We start from the raw sequence: 14,993 nt of genomic DNA, 5'->3' as shown, positions 1-14,993 counted from the left end.
TTACATCGAGGTAGAAAGAGGCGTTGAGTACATGAATTATTAAAATGAGCTTGCTATATTAACTGATTTTTGACAAAAAGACGGCTGAAAGATCCAAAAACGAAGAAATTACAGCAAAAAAAGCCAAAAATTAACAACAAAATCACGAATTATGTGCCAATTTTAACCTTCAAACGCCTTTTCAGGCTCTGCAAAACGCTGTGGAATCAATTTCCGAGGTTTACATTTCAATATAGCATCGAAAAAAATATATTTCTACAAAAAACAAATTACAAGCAAAAAACTGGGCCACTTGGACGAAAAAGCGGCTAAAAACGGTTATCTATATGTCCCATTCAGTCAAAAATCACTTTTTAAAGTCAAAAAGTCATTCACTAAACGCAGCGCATGATCAAATAACCTCTCTCGCTCAGAAAAAATCAGTTCACGCGGTAATTTCACTGACTTTCGCTTTTAGGTCAAAACATCGTCTGAACGAATAGTACTTCCGGTAAAAAAAAACCTTAAGAAAACCAACACTCATCTTCGAGTCATAAAAAACCAATAGCACCGCAATATAGCTCCGCTCAGCTTACAGCTTCGCAGCTATAATAAAACTAATGGCTGACCTCGAAGTGAGTTGTTTGTCGAGCATTTCGTCGTATGCACCTGGTGATGCCGAGTCTCTCATGGTACCATACAAGTGGTCTCTATGGTGCTGTAATACATGTGGGATATGTCCTCTATCGTCCAGAGGCGAGTTGCTGGCAGGAGTCAGTGGATGTCCATGCAGACCCGAGACTGCAGTGGATTCCAACAAGTCAATCGAGTTCCGTCTGGGAAACAGGTTTGATAAGCCCCCTATGTAACTCTTGCGAAGGTGTTTGGGAGTATTGGGAACTGTCATTGTTCCTCCTCCTCCTGATCCTCCCCTGGCTGTCGGAAGTCCGTCCTGTCCTGTTTCCCCACTCCGGAACCCTTCACCACTTGTTAAAATTCATCCCGCAGAAGCCTCTTATTAGGGACCTTTACTGTACATAGGAGTTACTTTGACTTAAACAAATTCAAATTAAACTTCAGTTTTAATGTGCAAAAGTCATTTTATTGAGTGAGGTAAGTCACTTGTGATCAAAATTTTATCACACAAAAACTTTTCCTAGAGAGAGTGAGAAATGACGCGCGCAAACTCCGTTAGTGAGAAAAAGAAGTCATTCAAAAAATTTGACTTTTTCAGCTTTGCTGTGTGAACAAATGTATAACGAAAAAGAGCGTCAGACGACGCAACAAAAAACATAGACTGAAGAATTCCGGAAGCGACTCGAAGCATCAAAGCTTCACCAAAAAACGGCTAATGCAGCTGAAGCCATTACCTTTTGTATTAAACCATTAACTCATTATTTCCCCCATTAAATTCAAATTTAAGAATCAGAAAACCACTACAATTAGAATTCTAATCCCTGCAATTAGGAAAAAAACACATACTTCCTCCTTGATGTATATATTCTAGGCAACGTGATTTCATACCAATTCGAAAATTAAATTAATCATAGAAAACACATAAGCAGCAGAATAATAAAAAACTGTTTAAAAACAATACCAAAGCATGAAGAAAATTACAAAAAGCAATAAATAGATATTTTGGATAGGCTTTCTAGCAAACTCTCAGTACTGCCCTGTTGATTTAAATCAATTGCGAACCAAAGAAATGACGAAAATCTAAAATAAAGCTGATATCGCTCAATTTTACAACTGAAAAAATCAATATAACGAATAAAAATGTAGGTGTCAAGACAAAACTAGAATGATACAATCTAGAATATGAAGAATATGGACACAATGTAAGGAACACCGGAACATAAAGGCAAATTCTGGATTTTTGAAAGTTAAAAATCAAACTAAAAAATACAAGAAAAATGAATAAATTTCATTGTCCAGCATTCGAGACATAGAAAAGACAACGAGTCATCCAGACAAACATCCACCCTCTTGAATAGAAAAAAAAAACAGAATTCAAACATACTTTGCAAAAATATGTTCAACAAATTTTTGAGACTGCAGTTATGAAAAAAACATTTAAACTGTTTTTCAAAAACTTAGAGCCAAAAAAAGAATTGAAATTTTATTGAAACAAACTTAAAGTTCCTCATGTTGCACAAAAAAGACTAATTCTAGAAATTGAAATCAAAATACAAACAAAAACTGAGAAAAATTGGAGGAAAACTACCAAAATCGGATTAGCATATGTACAATTTTGGAAAACAAAATTACATCGAGGTAGAAAGAGGCGTTGAGTACATGAATTATCAAAATGAGCTTGCTATATTAACTGATTTTTGACAAAAAGACGGCTGAAAGATCCAAAAACGAAGAAATTACAGCAAAAAAAGCCAAAAATTAACAACAAAATCACGAATTATGTGCCAATTTTAACCTTCAAACGCCTTTTCAGGCTCTGCAAAACGCTGTGGAATCAATTTCCGAGGTTTACATTTCAATATAGCATCGAAAAAAATATATTTCTACAAAAACCAAATTACAAGCAAAAAACTGGGCCACTTGGACGAAAAAGCGGCTAAAAACGGTTATCTATATGTCCCATTCAGTCAAAAATCACTTTTTAAAGTCAAAAAGTCATTCACTAAACGCAGCGCATGATCAAATAACCTCTCTCGCTCAGAAAAAATCAGTTCACGCGGTAATTTCACTGACTTTCGCTTTTAGGTCAAAACATCGTCTGAACGAATAGTACTTCCGGTAAAAAAAAACCTTAAGAAAACCAACACTCATCTTCGAGTCATAAAAAACCAATAGCACCGCAATATAGCTCCGCTCAGCTTACAGCTTCGCAGCTATAATAAAACTAATGGCTGACCTCGAAGTGAGTTGTTTGTCGAGCATTTCGTCGTATGCACCTGGTGATGCCGAGTCTCTCATGGTACCATACAAGTGGTCTCTATGGTGCTGTAATACATGTGGGATATGTCCTCTATCGTCCAGAGGCGAGTTGCTGGCAGGAGTCAGTGGATGTCCATGCAGACCCGAGACTGCAGTGGATTCCAACAAGTCAATCGAGTTCCGTCTGGGAAACAGGTTTGATAAGCCCCCTATGTAACTCTTGCGAAGGTGTTTGGGAGTATTGGGAACTGTCATTGTTCCTCCTCCTCCTGATCCTCCCCTGGCTGTCGGAAGTCCGTCCTGTCCTGTTTCCCCACTCCGGAACCCTTCACCACTTGTTAAAATTCATCCCGCAGAAGCCTCTTATTAGGGACCTTTACTGTACATAGGAGTTACTTTGACTTAAACAAATTCAAATTAAACTTCAGTTTTAATGTGCAAAAGTCATTTTATTGAGTGAGGTAAGTCACTTGTGATCAAAATTTTATCACACAAAAACTTTTCCTAGAGAGAGTGAGAAATGACGCGCGCAAACTCCGTTAGTGAGAAAAAGAAGTCATTCAAAAAATTTGACTTTTTCAGCTTTGCTGTGTGAACAAATGTATAACGAAAAAGAGCGTCAGACGACGCAACAAAAAACATAGACTGAAGAATTCCGGAAGCGACTCGAAGCATCAAAGCTTCACCAAAAAACGGCTAATGCAGCTGAAGCCATTACCTTTTGTATTAAACCATTAACTCATTATTTCCCCCATTAAATTCAAATTTAAGAATCAGAAAACCACTACAATTAGAATTCTAATCCCTGCAATTAGGAAAAAAACACATACTTCCTCCTTGATGTATATATTCTAGGCAACGTGATTTCATACCAATTCGAAAACTAAATTAATCATAGAAAACACATAAGCAGCAGAATAATAAAAAACTGTTTAAAAACAATACCAAAGCATGAAGAAAATTACAAAAAGCAATAAATAGATATTTTGGATAGGCTTTCTAGCAAACTCTCAGTACTGCCCTGTTGATTTAAATCAATTGCGAACCAAAGAAATGACGAAAATCTAAAATAAAGCTGATATCGCTCAATTTTACAACTGAAAAAATCAATATAACGAATAAAAATGTAGGTGTCAAGACAAAACTAGAATGATACAATCTAGAATATGAAGAATATGGACACAATGTAAGGAACACCGGAACATAAAGGCAAATTCTGGATTTTTGAAAGTTAAAAATCAAACTAAAAAATACAAGAAAAATGAATAAATTTCATTGTCCAGCATTCGAGACATAGAAAAGACAACGAGTCATCCAGACAAACATCCACCCTCTTGAATAGAAAAAAAAACAGAATTCAAACATACTTTGCAAAAATATGTTCAACAAATTTTTGAGACTGCAGTTATGAAAAAAACATTTAAACTGTTTTTCAAAAACTTAGAGCCAAAAAAAGAATTGAAATTTTATTGAAACAAACTTAAAGTTCCTCATGTTGCACAAAAAAGACTAATTCTAGAAATTGAAATCAAAATACAAACAAAAACTGAGAAAAATTGGAGGAAAACTACCAAAATCGGATTAGCATATGTACAATTTTGGAAAACAAAATTACATCGAGGTAGAAAGAGGCGTTGAGTACATGAATTATCAAAATTAGCTTGCTATATTAACTGATTTTTGACAAAAAGACGGCTGAAAGATCCAAAAACGAAGAAATTACAGCAAAAAAAGCCAAAAATTAACAACAAAATCACGAATTATGTGCCAATTTTAACCTTCAAACGCCTTTTCAGGCTCTGCAAAACGCTGTGGAATCAATTTCCGAGGTTTACATTTCAATATAGCATCGAAAAAAATATATTTCTACAAAAACCAAATTACAAGCAAAAAACTGGGCCACTTGGACGAAAAAGCGGCTAAAAACGGTTATCTATATGTCCCATTCAGTCAAAAATCACTTTTTAAAGTCAAAAAGTCATTCACTAAACGCAGCGCATGATCAAATAACCTCTCTCGCTCAGAAAAAATCAGTTCACGCGGTAATTTCACTGACTTTCGCTTTTAGGTCAAAACATCGTCTGAACGAATAGTACTTCCGGTAAAAAAAAACCTTAAGAAAACCAACACTCATCTTCGAGTCATAAAAAACCAATAGCACCGCAATATAGCTCCGCTCAGCTTACAGCTTCGCAGCTATAATAAAACTAATGGCTGACCTCGAAGTGAGTTGTTTGTCGAGCATTTCGTCGTATGCACCTGGTGATGCCGAGTCTCTCATGGTACCATACAAGTGGTCTCTATGGTGCTGTAATACATGTGGGATATGTCCTCTATCGTCCAGAGGCGAGTTGCTGGCAGGAGTCAGTGGATGTCCATGCAGACCCGAGACTGCAGTGGATTCCAACAAGTCAATCGAGTTCCGTCTGGGAAACAGGTTTGATAAGCCCCCTATGTAACTCTTGCGAAGGTGTTTGGGAGTATTGGGAACTGTCATTGTTCCTCCTCCTCCTGATCCTCCCCTGGCTGTCGGAAGTCCGTCCTGTCCTGTTTCCCCACTCCGGAACCCTTCACCACTGTACAGATTAGCCAGACCTGAAATAAATTTCCACCAAGATGTTGAAGTAGAAAGCTCGAATCTTTAAAGTTAAAATTCTGTACCAATTCAAATTACAATTAGAAGAAGAGTTTTGTTCTGGAACTTTTTTTACAGATCTTATAGCCAAGAAATAGCCTCTCATAAACGATAAAAACGACGTCATTTCCTGTACACTTCCAGTGTACCTAGAAGGCCAGTGAACGCGCGCATAATTAACCTATTGATGTTTATGATTTTTGTCCCATATAGGAGTACGAGTAAACCAGTTCAATTATACCGTTCAAACATAATTTATCTAGAATAAATTAGAGACGAAAACGCGACAGAAAAAACGCACACTCCTAACTTAAGCACATTAGACTACTGATATTTGACATACGTTTTAAATGGTTTCACTGGGCAAATCGGCCTCGTTTTAATGCATTTATGTCTGAATGGGTCGGAAGGCATCAATCGGTCTATTGTACTCTTAACATGTTCGTATTAGACGCAATCACTTAAGTACAAATCAGTCAATCTTTGACCTAAGGCTTACTAACTTGACACGAATCTGGATCCCTTCAAGTCTCGCAATGGAAAGAAGCGCTCAAAGTTCCTGGAAAGGAAGCGAGCGGAGTTGCCCACGTAGCCCATTTCCGGATCGTCTTCGTCCTCCCCTGCATCCGCTGTTCGTCCGGGGAAGCCAATAGTTGACACTCCGTCTCGTGCCAACTTGTCCGAGAGGACTCTGAGGTCTGCAATCGAATTGCTAGCCAAGTTTCCCCCATTGAGTATAACTCCTGAAACAAAGTTAACACCGACGTGATTTGTAGGACATTTTCTTAACTAAATACACAAAGAGTCAGACACATGGTTAACACACGGACAGAAAGAATAAACCAAAAACATTACAAGCAGCATTGCGAATACTATGCACAGAATAAACTGAAAAATAGACTAATTTCTCTCTAAATCTCTACTTCATTTGCACCAAAAAACAATGATAGTAAACGCAGTCATAAATTGAACTCATCTATTAGGAACGCACTCAGGAAATGCCATACTTCGACATCAAACTTTAATACTAACTAAAAATTGATCAAAGTTTATCACAGGTTCAAATAATCTTCACAAGGACATCTCATTTAATACAACTTTGTTACAATTTTCCGGTTGAAACAACAATTAATCAAGCAACTGTACATTTAAAAGTTGGGATTGGTCTCATGTTGGGATGGTGTTTTTTCTCGCGAATATAGTCGACTGCATTGCTATGGTTAATTGAGAGCAGAAGATACAGCATTGACGCAGAAGCGACCAGCACAAAACTATTAAACGCTTTCCTCAGTTCTGTTAGAAAGCTCTGAAAAATTTAGCCCAAAATAAACAGCTAATCTTCAATGCCCTTCCCGCAGATACAAGAAGTTAAAAAAACATGAGTTCATAAAAAAACCGCTCAATTGATTTTAGCAGCAAAACAAGTAGAAACGAAAAAAATATGAGACGACAAAACTAAGAAAACCAATACAACCAAAAAATGACAGCGCTCAGCTTTCCAGCATAAACATAACAATTACATCACCTCAGTAGATGCCAAGATCCAGACTGAGATTAAAACAATTAATCGTTTTGTGACAGTAAATTTTCTTGTTGAAGCATTAAAAAATTACCGGAACAAATCCTGTAACAATGAAGTTAAAAATTGACTAAAACGACTCATTATCAAAAGGGAACGTAGCTTGCAGATTGCCAGAAAACCACCGCAATAGCTTCGTAGATCTGCGATCTCGCAAGAAGTAAAAAGACAGATCACAAAAGAAATTTATTCTTTTCACTAGGGGCCGAGGTTATAAACTTTGATTAAGAATATGCATAACTTATTGCTGCTTTTATCACCTGCTCTCAAATAACCTTTATTCAGAGTTACATACACTCACCTGGCCTTATCTCTATGAATTAAACTAAAGCAAAGTCAATTTCAGAGTAAGGAAGTCATTTTTGAGAGAGGTAAGTCACGTGTGAACAAAAACTTAATCACGGCAATGATCGACAAAACCGGCTCCATTAAGAGAGAAAATGACGTCACGCAGGCAATTCAGTTGAATTTATGAACGAATGAACAAAAAGCAGACTTGAGGTGGTTGTGACGTCATGTGATCGTAACAAATATCCTGACGACGAAATAAAAAACCAAGAGAAGGCCGATAATAGCCCCAGCTATCCCTGTGCGGCTATTAATAAACACCCGACTAATGCCAGAAAACAGGGGTCAACAGGAGTTTACCTCTGATTTCACGTCTTCTCAGCGGCTTCGTTGAGTGTGCATTTAAGAAATTAGCAGAACCCTAAAAGAGCTGATCAGCATATTAATTTTCTCCTTTTCTTGTTTATCCTGTTTTAACCAAAAATCAAAAGCGTCAGACGCAAACTCGATCAAGCAAAAATGAATAAAAAGACCAGCATGATCCAAATAAATTGCTTTAGACCAATGAACTCAGACAGTGAGGTTATCAAAAAACTTACCAAGCAATTAATAGTGAAGACATGAGGTCACACATTAATCATTACCGACCAACGTCGGAAGAATTGCTTTCGAAAAAAAAGTGGGAGCTTCGTAGAAATCCATATCGGTCATTAGAGGTTATTATATACCATTATATCTAAATTTAAAATTAAAAAATACACCAAACTCGGCACATTTTTAAAAACTTTTAGTACCGAACTTGCAGCTAATTTAGTTGAGCCGCTGACACTTGTGCATGGGCAAAATTTTGATCAAGCAAAAAGTCATGGGCGTAAGAGTCACTGGAGAAGCTAGCATAAAAAAGACCAACACGTTTACTATAAATGCATCAAACTCTCTAGAGCAATTTTAGAAAAATACCACTAAACTTAGCTCGTTACGAGTTATAGTGGCTGAAATGAAAACAAACACCGCAAAAAACAGAAGTTACTGCTTACTGAATACAAATAGGGCTGGAACAATAAACATAAACCGACTAACATCGGGCGAATTGCTCTCAAACGACCAGCGAGCGGTTGGCTTCGTCAGTAGCCACGGTTTAGTGAGGCTAGCTTTAGATTCATTGAAAGAACGTAAAGTGAGCACAGCGGGGGTGCGCCGCAGCAGAGGTGCAAAATTGGATTTGGGGACTGATGTGGGGGGCGATGGGTGGGTGGGTGCGGTGTGGGATCAATTTCTAAGAACCGCCCTTCGCACCATAATGCTAAGTTTCCAATGCAGTTTCTGTTAACCGCATGCTTGAAGACTAGTGAGCTGAACGGCTCTAACAGAACTTAATACAAACTGGGCTCTTTATCTCATTTCTGAAGAAGAAGATCAAATGGGTCATACAAAAAGTCTGCAAAACGAAAATTGCATAAAAGAGACAAACAGGATTAATAAAATCGCTACAAATTGCTTTTGAGAACAATTAACAATGATTTCCTAAAAAGTGCCTGTTAATTCATTTGTGGCAAAAACATTTCTTCTATTACTCATTGTTGATGAGGATCAGAGATGATGATATTACGCCACATAACAGCAGCTGAAGTGCGGAATCAACAAAAAGAGATAGTGAGAGAGAGAAAAAATTTGAACGAGAAAGACAAGGAAAGAAGATCTAACAGACAGAGACAAAGAGATAGGAATAGTTTCCATGATCAAATTTGACTCTGCAATTTCTAGTTTTCTACCCTTATAAGTAAATAAATCATACAAAAAACTGAAAAAGGCAAAATTGAAAAAAAGTTTTCAACTTCGCAGTAAAGTTCAAAACCCTTTTCTGTCTCAAAAGTTCTGTCAAATAACCCATCTCTGAGACTTAATTTTCGTTGGCAGGTAATTGTTAAACTCGGAAAAGTACAAAATTTATATAAAAAACTTCAGAAAAAATTGCAAACTTTTACAAAATCTTGCTATAATTCAAGATAATAATATCTTAAGAACCATTTCATTGTCTCCAGAGAAAATCTAGTACACCTGTTTCAAGACTGAAATAGCTTCACTGGCTCCGTAAACTTGGAACATGATAAAAAATTTTCCAAAAAATTGCATTTTTTTCAAATTTTATCCAAAATTACTGAAACTGGAGTCGTAAAAAACATTGTCAACATCACCTTAAGTCTATAAACATTGCAGCAGCTTATTGTCAAACTTTAGAAGAGCCCTCAGGGCCCCTGTGCCGGAAACCTTGCAAAATTGCAAATGTTTTAAAATTGTGAAATTAAAATCTATAAAAAATATTGATCATCATCCCTTTAAGTATAGAAGCAATACAGCAGCTTATTATCAAACCTTGGAGGCGGTGCCAGGGCTCCTGGTACCGGAAACAATTCCAAAAACCTGAAAAAATGCATATAAAAAATTGCTTAAATTCGTAATAAAATCTTGAAAAATAGTCCATTACATTTAGCAGCTATGTAGTAACAAATTAAACCCTTGAGGATGTTAATTGGCTCTTGAGGCTAGAAAAACTTAGAAACGAACAAAAAATTTGAGAAAACTTAAAAAGTTACAAGTTCTACAAAAAAATTGATGAAACTTGTGATATTAATCCATAAACCACAAAAATTTTCCAGTAACTTATTATCAAACCCTAACGGATGTTCTCTGAACCTTGAGGCTCAAAAACCTGAATAATGAATATAAATATCAAAATTTTACAAAAAAAGCAAAATTTGTAAAAAAAAATGCTAAAACTCAAGATTTTGAATCTTGCAGTACATTCCATTACATTGCTAAAACTCAACTCAATTGGCCCCCGGTGCGGGAAAATTCCTGATACTAAAAATCTTGAAAACATTCCATTACATATAAAAACTATGCAGTAATCTGTTATCAAAGCCAACAGGAGTTTCCTTCATTCTTGAGGCTGAAAAAACCTAAGGACGAAAAATTTTAAAAACTTGAAAGACAAGTTTTATAAAAAAAAATTGCAAAAATTTGTGACATCAAGAAGTTGAAAAACTATTCCATGGCCAATAAAAATTTGTCAGTAACTTATTATCAAACCTCTTAGGATGTTTTCTGGCCCCTGGGTCTGGAAAAACCTGAATAAGGAAAAATAAATGTATAGTTATAAAATTGCACGTTTTCTCAAAAAAATGCTAAACTTCGTGATGTTGAAAGGTTAAAACCATTCCATTACCACTAGAAAATATGTAGTAACCTATTATTAAAACCTAGAGAAGTTTCCGTGACACCGAGGGCTGATAAAAATCGAAAAAGTCCAAAAATTTACAAAACACTGCCCCCTTCCACCTAGGGGTGGATTGTGCACCCTAGCGGGGGGGGGGGGGGGGGGGGCGTGCACTAAGGGCTGATGGGGAGGGGGTGGCGCAACAGTGGGGTAGAGTGGCGGTAACAGCGCTGAGGGGGGTCAACAGTGGAGGGGTCTCATGGGGTGGCAGTAGTGGGGGCAATCTCCCTCTCGAAGAACCGCACCAAATGTATAAGTCTCCAAAACAGATTCTGTGAATCGCATACTTGAAGACTAGTGAGTTGAAAGGCTCTAAGAGCACTTAATGCCCGCTGGGCGCTACCTGTTTATCCCGTTTTTGAGGACGGAAAGTCAAAAGCCTCAGACGAAAAATCGGTCAAGCGAAAAATCGCATAAAAAAAGACCGACAGGACTAATATAATTGCTACAAACTTCGTTTGAGAGCAATTCAAAACCGCTTCCTCCTGCTTCGCAACATTTTGCTTGAGGTCAATGACATCTAGCATGCTCGGATGGATATGACACCAAAACTAACAACTGAAAATATGTTCACACGCAACATCAATTCAAATCAGATATGGAGTTTGTACAGTTAGTTATTACTACTACATACAAGTAGCAGACGGTTAATACATTCTCAAGGACTCCCGATCTTTTATGGTGTAAGATGCAATTTTATTAAATCGTGTAAGATCTTTTAAGGAAAATTTTTTATCGTTAAGATCTGACCGGTCGACGTTTTAATCGTGTAAGCTCTGATTAGATTGAATCGCGGTGAGATCTTATAAAACGGAATTCTTTACTCTATGAGAACTTAACATAGTGTTAAAATTTTCAGCGTGTAGCATCTGATTTCATGAATTCGCATCGTATGAGACCAGATAAACTGTCTTATCGGACAAAGTTGTAGTCCAGTAATTGAGTTTTTCCGAAACCTATCAGATCATAAACGATAAAACTCTAGAGGGGATTAGAATGAGAGTCACAGTGAGCCAGAGGGATTAGACTAGTACACACTTTGCATGAGGCCCTGAAGCTTGCCCAAATCAGGCAGTGGTATACCACGGAGGTTGCTGAGCAACTTATCAACTGCAGTCCAGCTGATCTCGCCTGAAAAGACCAATCACCACAAGGTACACCCGCAGCCAAGCAACCAAAGCCATCACCCACAAAAGGTCATCAGCTTAGGGGAACCAAAACCCTAGACCTAAAGGAACTGTTTCCGCCTCGCTGGGTAGAATACCCGGCTCCCCTTAAAACACCACCCGACTTCCCTTAAAACACCTCCTCCGGGTAGAATATCACAATTTATTAACCCTTAAATGTACTAATTGAACGCTTTTATAACTTAGCTTTGTACTCATTATTTGTAATGAATAGCACCATCTCTTATCTGGCTCTAGGAAAATATCAGCGTTGAAAGAGTGTCTAACACGCACTATTTTAGTTAGAAAAGTTACGAAAAAATAATTATTCACGGGGAAACAGTTCTTATTCCCCTCGCCCAAAAATTTGTAGCCGGTATTAATTTATTCTCAACTTCAAATGACCATGCAATGCTATGTTGTTGGTTATGGTATTTGGGCCACAATAGAACATTAAATGATACTAGACAAATTCAATTTACGAATAACTTTTTTAATCCTTCATGACAATTAAGATCAATCAAGTTAACTTACCATATGAATCCTCTAAGTATTCATCCCATCCAATACCTAAACACAACAAAAAATGTTTTTAATTGAAGTAATTGTCCGATCATTATCTCATCATGAAACTATAAACCGACTAACGTCCGACAAATTGCTCTCGAACGACAGTCGGGTCACCTTAAATTAGAGGGGCCTGTAGCCTTGAACTTTTTATGGGTGCAAAGAATTCGGACCAAGGAGGGGCTCGAACCCCCCTTGAAATCAAAAAATGTTCGTATAGTAGAACGGTCAAGCAAAAATTCACACTAATTTGTTTACAATTGTTTACAATAATTGTTTGAAACGTGTTTACACTTGCAATTGGTTTTCACTTGACAATAATTGCTAGAAACTTCGTTCCAGAGCTATTAAAGAGACCTCAATAACCAATTTTTTGCCCACTCTCTCTAGATGAGCCACATGTGAACAAATCTTAAAATCAAAAAAAGGTTGGTACAGAAAATAACTACAATGAAGTTCGAGAACTACGATGAATAGGAGTTCTGGGACAATTTTGTCTGTGACTATTTTGTCTGGGAATCTTTCAAAATTTGGGAATGTTTTCTGTGGGACTGTTTTGTCCGGACACGATCATATAAAGTCTGTCAGATCACAACTATCTTCTCTTTAAAACTGACGGCATAAATTGTCAAGTGTCGCCACAATCGTATGCTCTACTAACTAGTTAGCATTGGCGGATTCTTTCCGGGGACGGAGGGGGGAGGAGTCGGTGGGGGCAGAGATGGACCATGCTCGTCATGCGGCTGCAACTCGTACGTGTGATGCTCGTCATCTAGTAGTGCTCGCTCCAAATTCAGCACCACCTACACAGATTTAATTATAGCTGCTAGTTTCACAAGGTAGTTGAGTATCGATAGCAATGGCTGATCATAACCGACTATCGTCGCACGAGTCGCTCTCAAACGTCAGGAGGTTTTCGATTCTAGATTACCCTGTTTCAGCCAGGTGGATTAATTGTAGCTGGCAGTGTCCAAGAAATCAACCCAAATCTCATATATTTTTTGCGTAAGACAGTCAGATGAAATATGTTCTATGCATCTTAAAATTTAATGTCCTATGAAAGGTGTTAGAACATCGATAAACGATTTTGAGAGTAGTCAGGATGTGAATTGAAACACTCGCAATGAATAGAACAAATCATTAGCTTAGTTTTAGATCTGCCCCCCCCCCCCCCCAATAGTAAATCACGATCCTTGTCAAACGAATTCCCCTCGATAAGTCTGCTAACAAATGACTGACTAACCTCTCCTAGGAACTGTCTACGCTGGAACTTGAGATAGAGGTCCCAAATAGTCAGCTCCAGTTCATGGTCAAGTTGCATCTGCTCAAGGGTGACGTCCACGGCGAACGTCGAATTCCAGATAGGTTTGCAAGTGTGCAAGGCTGTTCTAGTTCGTCCAACTAACTCATCGCTGAAATGCATAAATTATTTCATTTATTATTAAGTTATTTCTGCGTCCTTTTATATTGAAAAACTGTCTAATAATTCAAATGGCCGATAAAACTATACTATAATGAATCTGAAATTAAATCGGACCCCAAGATCACATACGCTTGTAAAGAAACGTACGCTACTGCTGTTGGATACTAGTTATTAATGGCAGAAACATAACCGACTAAACGTCGGAAGAATGGCTCTCGAACGACTAGTGGGAGCTCTAATCAATTGCAGCCTGCTTCAGTGGGGGGGGGGGGGGGGTTGGGGGAGGTGGTAGCATAAATGCGATTAGCGCAAAACGCAAAAAGTCAAGGGCTTAACAGTCACTCGAAAAGTCAAAACGGTCAAGCGAAAATTTTGCATAAAAAAGACACGTTTACAATAATTGCTTCTTTATGAGAGCAATTAATAAAGTAACGACTTTTAATTCCAGAACGGCGAAAAAGTTGTATGTCACCCACACCTTGGATAAAAAATCAAATCCAATAGCAGCAACCTATATCACACATGGAATTTTGTGTTATCGTAGAATTAGACTTTCCATTTTCTGATTGGATCGAATACTTCACCATCTCCCATTTTTGTTTCAAGATTGAATGCGAATTTAAATCTGCCCAGGAATCGCGTTAAACCAAAAAAGGTGGCATTTTGAGTATTCTTAATCTTATGTCTAAATGTGAGACATGCAGTTGATCATTCTGATTTAGTTAGGTCATGGTTAATAGAGTGCGTTAAAATTATATTGTTCAATTTCTCAGCCAATCAGATTTGTTAAAATGCTTTCTTTCTAGTAATCTATTCGAGGAAAGGTCAGCAGAAGTAACTTTACCTTCTGTCAGGTAAGAGATACAGTTTGACATATGCATTTCTGGGTGAACCGTCATCACGCGGAGTCAACTCGAATGCCCCGATCACTGTCACAATCAACTGGGACTCCATCTTGTCATACCACAGTTTCAGCTGCAGTTTCGAACCCACCGACGCAGCTATTGAGTCCTGCAACAAATTAAATTTCAGTATTTTAATGTAAACTCCTGCACATCTTGGAATTCCTGTACATCTAGGGATATTTGAGCGCAATTTTGCGTCATTGTCAATTTCTCCGGTTTAGACTCACGCTGGGTATTATTCGATCCCAATACCAACTTTTTTCTGTAGCGTAAATTTGC

At 37.6% G+C, this 14,993-nt stretch overlaps 1 protein-coding gene across 1 annotated transcript in view; it reads right to left on the bottom strand.

Annotated features, from left to right (window-relative positions):
• LOC142353273 (uncharacterized) overlaps positions 1 to 14,993 on the bottom strand; it is a 121,007-nt gene that overhangs the window by 34,936 nt on the left and 71,078 nt on the right. Inside the window, exons 11-17 of the mRNA XM_075405504.1 lie at positions 14,654 to 14,820; positions 13,630 to 13,798; positions 13,048 to 13,189; positions 12,354 to 12,389; positions 11,692 to 11,784; positions 6,013 to 6,252; positions 5,094 to 5,469 (exon numbers count right to left, since the gene is read on the bottom strand). Of these exons, the coding sequence (XP_075261619.1) occupies positions 5,094 to 5,469; positions 6,013 to 6,252; positions 11,692 to 11,784; positions 12,354 to 12,389; positions 13,048 to 13,189; positions 13,630 to 13,798; positions 14,654 to 14,820 (1,223 nt within the window). The remainder of the gene's footprint in view (positions 1 to 5,093; positions 5,470 to 6,012; positions 6,253 to 11,691; positions 11,785 to 12,353; positions 12,390 to 13,047; positions 13,190 to 13,629; positions 13,799 to 14,653; positions 14,821 to 14,993) is intronic.

The sequence above is a fragment of the Convolutriloba macropyga genome, chromosome 14, assembly GCF_964194025.1.
Source record: "Convolutriloba macropyga chromosome 14, txConMacr16.3, whole genome shotgun sequence".
Classification (NCBI taxonomy): domain Eukaryota; kingdom Metazoa; phylum Xenacoelomorpha; order Acoela; family Convolutidae; genus Convolutriloba; species Convolutriloba macropyga.
This window is presented reverse-complemented; position numbering and strand designations above follow the sequence as displayed.